Below are 6,000 nucleotides of genomic sequence, written 5' to 3' on the forward strand. Positions count from 1 at the left end.
CAATGCACTTGTAAAATAACTACATCCATTTTGTACTGGATTGCTTTGCGCACAAATGATTAGTATTATTGTTCTTTTCTATTTTTATTTATATTACGGGTATCACAGATGATATAGACAACTGTTTTAGATACTAGTTAACTGCAAATCAAACAGTTTTTCAGGTTGTTAAACTATTACACTCAAATTTGCACACACACTTTTACAGATACGCGCTCGACTGTACGGATATGCCAACGATGAACTTGATGAAAAAAAAAGACGTCTGTGAAATAAGGGCCAAAATAAGGGCCAATTTGAACGAGGTGTGTTTCCATCATTCAGTGCATTTACTGAGGGGGCAGCGGTGAGTAATGTTTGTTTAATTGCGCTAAGCCTGTAGTCTGTTGTCATTTGGAAGCTATTTACTGACAGCTAATCAGCCAATTTTGACACTTTTATGTCACTTTAATAACAAAACAATTACACTGTTGGTCACTTATTTAGGTAATCATTTATATGGCAAGTAATCACCAGCTAAAAAACAAACAAACTGAGTTTGTCACTAGATTGAAAGAGATTTTTTGCAGAAAGTTCTGTCCAAAGCTTTTTTCAACTTTGCAACAACGGCATTCGTGGGGAGCGCATGGATCAGTTTCACAGAATCTGCATTATACTGCAAACAAAGTGTTACTGAGCAGCTCCAGACGAAAAGAGGAAACAAGAACTTAAAGTGAGTAAAACATTCAGGTAACAGCCAAGTCAGAGCACAGTCCAGTTCCAAAGAACACTATTACCCTCAGAAAAAGGTCAGTCATTTCCTACCAACACATTTACACTTTCACGCAGTGTTCAAGTGCAAGTGTAACTTAAGTGCTAGCCAGATTAACACCATCGCTAACTAATCACTAAGAGCACACGCACTTCTACCCTGATCCATCTGTCCCTATACACACCTGTGTAAAACTCTTTTCAAATCCAATGCCATTTAATTCCGTGCACTCTGACCTGTCGTCAATAGCACTCCTCCGTGCGAGTGTAACGGGTCAGCTTCCTCTATTCACACTAACCTCCAGTGGACGTGTTAATAGGATTTAGCAGGTTTGCCCAGAGAAACCCAATGGGGTGGAAAGCCTTGCAAACTTCAGTGCATTTTACAGAGGGGTGGGAGGGGTGTGAGTGGGAGGAAGGGGAGGAGGGCAACAATGCTCATGGCTGAGAAGCTACAGACACATAAAAAAGGTGCTTTATTCTCATCTAAGAGCCCGGCCCCAGAGGGCTGAGTGTTGCAGTTATTAACTCGTTTTGTTTCGCAGAACGTGGGACTCCCTTTCCCACAGCATGGGCCTTTTGGAGCCGGGCTGCTGTGGATAATGACCCAGAGAGGGAGCCCTACTTAAAAGCTGTCATCCCCCCATTCTGCTGTCAATCACTGGACCTTATGCGCGGACATTTACGAATTAGCCTGGATTCTCCTTCGACCTTACCCCTGACACGGCCCAGCGACACCTCTGATATACAAAAACACACTTCCTTTCCCAGTGTATTCAGTATCTCTGCTCACTGTAGCCTAAAAGCATCCGGATAATGACTTTTAATGAAGCTGTCCTGTTTCTTACATCGTCACCATCACATCAAAACCTCATATGCAGTTTACACTGTGTGAACATTTAGGGATGTGTGGACCAATGAAAATGATCCTTTTATTATATGAAATTAGCACTAGGCAATATATTAAAGTGTCATAGTAGGAGTCGACATTTCAGTTAGCATGAATAACATTTTCTTTTCTTAAAATATCACTAAAGGTAAAAATGACAAAAACTATTTATTTGAAAAGTCTTGGCAAATGAGAAATGGCTGTTTTATGGACAAAATATTAAATTAACTATATCACTAAAAATGACGCTAAAACTCAAAACAATATCATGGTGTGTCAATATCACGGTATACTGGTAAAGATAATATATCGCCCAGCCCTACATGAAACTAAACCCCATTTCATTAATGCTCCATAAAGTTTAAGGGGAATTCCACTCATTTTTCGCAAATGTTCTGCATAATTAAACGGCTAAGATGTAAGCAAAGTCATTCAGGCTGGTCTGATGTAAAATGCTTTGTTCTAGAGAAACTTATCGAGTTAGACCAAGTCACAGTGGTGGTGACAGGAACCAGATGTCTGAAGCCTCTTGAAGTTGCATCTCAGAAACATATTACGTAAAATTGTTATAACTTCACTGCCAGATACCTGAAACATTGCTTTGTGACAAGCTTTTGGCCTAAATAGATTTTTTTTTAAATCAATTCATGCCAGAGAGGCACATATAAGGCATTATGAGGCAAAATAGTCCACAAAGAAAAACTAACTGTAGCTTCACTGGTGGTTTTGGATAGTAAATAAAATGGCTACATTGCTTTGTTGACATCTGTATAGAAGTCATGTACACATCTCAGTGATAGTTATGCAGAGACTTTGAAAAATCTGTGGATTTCCCCTTTTATAGTGCCTTTTTTCTCATATAATGTTATAATTGTCCACATCCACGTTTAGAAAATTAGTTTTTAGTGCGTTTCTGTGAAAACCTCCATATGTGGAGGGATGAAAACTGTTCTTGCAACAATCCTCAAACTTTAATTCAAAAGACTCAAACCCATTCAAACAGTCAGTCTTGCTAGCCCACAGAGAAACCCATGCAAAATGGAAATGGCGCCGTTGAAGACGTGTGAAGCTACTCACCCACAGAGCGATGGATGCATGTGTGCTGATTGTCACTTAAGAAGAAGCCGTCCTTGCAGCGGCACTCATAGCTACCCATGGTGTTGACACATACATGCTGACAGCCACCATTGTTAAAGAGACACTCATCCACATCTGAAGGGAAACACAACAGCGCTGAACACTAAGTCCATAAAACCCTAAACTCTATATACTACAAGTATTTGGTCAACGCCAGTTGACCCCATAATGAAAAGAATAACAGTTCAACAAAGCAGCACAAAATTACCCCTCATGAAAAAGACCTTTAGTGTTAGCAGAGGAATTTCTAAAGGACTCCTAAGAGAATCCTGGTCAGTAGACAAGGAATAATACAGGAGGTGTAAATATTAAAAACATTATGAATGTATTTTACAGAATCCTAAAATATTACAACAGTTTCTGCCATCCTTAAGATACTACATCTCATAGTCATCTCTATTAGCCACGACTGGAACGCTTCTCTTTATCCTGTGTAATTCCACTGTAGTCTTGCAAGACACACTGATCAGTGTGGCTTTGCTGCATTCATCCATGTGAACAGTTACAGCTCATCACACTTCAACAACACCAGCTTTCTTTAAAAAGGGACTTCTTACCGAGACAGTTGTGTCCATCGTGTGCTAAATTGAATCCATCGTGGCACGTGCAGCGGTAATTGCCAGGTATGTTGTTGCACTCGTGTACACAGCCGCCGTTATACTCCGAATCACATTCGTCAATGTCTAGGAAACGGGACACAAGTCACGGTTGATGAATGCTCACCGTTTCTGGACACTGATGGTCATTTCAATAAGAAAGAGCTCTTTGAAGTTCAAAAGCGCACTAAAATCTGTATTTCAAATATCCCAAATATATACAATACTCAGTCAATTAAACTGCTGTTAAATGTAATAACTCTGCTGGTTTAAGGCTGAACCTGCAGGTTTGCTCAAACACCAGAGATTAAAGGGGAATTTCACCATTTCTGCATTACTGCATTATTAAACGGTTATGATGTAAACAAAGTCATTCAGAGTGGTTTGATGTGAAATGTTCTAGAGAAACAGTCAGAATTGTTCATAACAGTGGTGATAGGAACCAGACTTCTTTTAAAGATGAGTTTAAAGGCTCTATAAGCTACCTCACAGAAAGTTACTACATAAAATAGATAGATTTATTTGACAATTATATGAATCATGTAAAACTGCATTCACACCCAACTTACAAGCAAATGGTTATGAACATGTTGCCTGATCCCTGAGATACTGTACTGATTTTTTTAGATACATTTTTGACTTAAAACTTATTTTTATTTTTATTTTTTTTGTTTGAGTGGAGAGGCACATGCAGGGTGTTATGAGGCAAAATAGTCCCCACTAGTATTTATCACAATTTTACATTTATTTTACATTAATTACATTTTTTTAGTTTTAATTTCGGCATTACATTGTTACGACCTCCTGTGTCTAGGGGAACACTTAAGGTCGTACATAAAAAAAGACAAGCCAACACCATCCAACTGCCAGACCAAGACACCACCAGCTACAAATAATTGATCACTTACCAGCATTTATTTCTTTTAACTTGAACAAGTTAAAGGCACCATCTTATAGAAGTTGGTAAGTCTAGTTTTAAACTGATCAAATGCAAATGAGCTTACACAAAAGATAAACTTCAGGGGGTGAGATAAAGTCAAAACAAACTAGAAACAAAAGACAACTAAACTAATCTAACTCAAAACAAAATTACAATTATAAGACTACCTCCCTGTCCCAAACCAGGAGGAAGCTAACTAAAAACTCCTCTGGTCATTTTGGATACTAAATAAAATGGCTATATTTGTGGTACAGACACCACTGAAATGAAATCCAAGATAAGTTTCCCATCAAACCACCCTAAATGGCTTTGTTTCCATCTCAATGATTGAACTACGCAGAAATTTTGATAAATCGGTGGAATTCCCCTTTAAGTGTCGTTTCTTCTAAAAGACAAGTGCAAGTCCAGTCGCCTCGGCTGCGTCCAAAACCGCGCACTACCGCACCAAACAGTGTGGCAAAACGGTACAACATGAAATCTACATTATTCCTACATCAGTGCGGTGGGTATAGGATGGATAGTACAGTGCAATACGTGGATTTGGACGCAGCCGTCGATTCGCCACCATAGGTGAAAAGGAGAAGCCCACCTTCACAGTGTTTCCCGTCTCCTTTAAAGCCCGATCTACATGTGCACTTGTAGGACGTCGGGGTGTTTTGACAAATCGCGTCGATGTGACACGCATCGCTGCCCTCCGCGCACTGATCCGCATCTGCACCCAAACCAACAGCAAAATTGTTTATCGATCAGCAATAAAAACACTGGAGCAGATGTGTTTCCTAGCCTGCACGAAGGTTAGCGGCTTAAATAAAGCAACACGTGACGTTGTACCAAACATAACAGTTAAGTCTAAGGACAGTTAAGTTAAGTCTGAGGACAGTTAAGCTAAGTCTAAGGGTAATAATAACGGGGCCGCTCAGTCTCTCACTGCTGTGAAGTGCGGGGTGCGGATGGCTGAAGACTCTTACCGGCGAGGTGAGGAAGCGCGCCGCTTTGGCGAGAGTTTAAGAGCAGCAAAAGCAAACAGAGGCGCCTCACCATCCAAACAGCCCCCATAGCGCCGGGTTACCCGCTCAGACCGTCCTGGAGAAGAAGCGTTTTAGGAAGAAGCGTCTCTGAGGAGCCGCAGGAGCGTCCGCCGCATCTTCACTGCGCTTAAAATCGACTTGCGCTCACGAGACCCGCGCGAGAGTGAAACAGCAGCTCCTCTCTCTCTCTCTTTCTTTCTCTCTCTCTCTCTCTCTCTCTCTCTCTCTCTCTCTCTCTCTGTATGTGTGAGCGGGGTGAGAGAGTCAGAGACACTGAGGGAGAGAGAGAGAGAGGGAGAGAATTGTGGGGGTGGGGGGCTAAACTGAGCCTGATGTTGAGGTAATCGGCTATTTCTACCCAACATCTGGACTTCGGCCACTTTAAACCTGTTGACCAGTTCAGCGTCTCCTTTTGGTGAAAAATACCTGTTTTCCGGTTTTTGTCCTGTCCGTTTGTCGCGGCTGTCTGTCTGTTCAGCTGGACTCGTTTCAAAGCGACAGTCATTCTGCGGTTTCATGTCGTTCCCGCAGCTCCGTTGTTCTGTTTATTTACAAATAAAACGCGTAAAGATTTCCAGAACGCAAAAACACACAGATTTCCACGCGCGGAGATTTACTGTGGATCTTGACTCTCACGCAGAGTTTGGGAAACGGAAAGGC

General features: G+C 41.2%; 1 protein-coding gene across 1 annotated transcript in view; it reads right to left on the bottom strand.

Moving 5' to 3' along the window:
* The window catches only part of scube2 (signal peptide, CUB domain, EGF-like 2), a 30,734-nt gene extending 25,237 nt beyond the window's left edge, over positions 1-5,497 (bottom strand). Inside the window, exons 1-4 of the mRNA XM_036586643.1 lie at positions 5,281-5,497; positions 4,902-5,024; positions 3,334-3,459; positions 2,717-2,851 (exon numbers count right to left, since the gene is read on the bottom strand). Coding sequence (XP_036442536.1) covers positions 2,717-2,851; positions 3,334-3,459; positions 4,902-5,024; positions 5,281-5,368 — 472 coding nt within the window. The 5' untranslated portion in view covers positions 5,369-5,497. The remainder of the gene's footprint in view (positions 1-2,716; positions 2,852-3,333; positions 3,460-4,901; positions 5,025-5,280) is intronic.
* Between the last annotated feature and the right edge of the window lie 503 nt (positions 5,498-6,000).

The sequence above is a fragment of the Colossoma macropomum genome, unplaced genomic scaffold, assembly GCF_904425465.1.
Source record: "Colossoma macropomum unplaced genomic scaffold, Colossoma_macropomum, whole genome shotgun sequence".
Taxonomy (NCBI): Eukaryota; Metazoa; Chordata; class Actinopteri; order Characiformes; family Serrasalmidae; genus Colossoma; species Colossoma macropomum.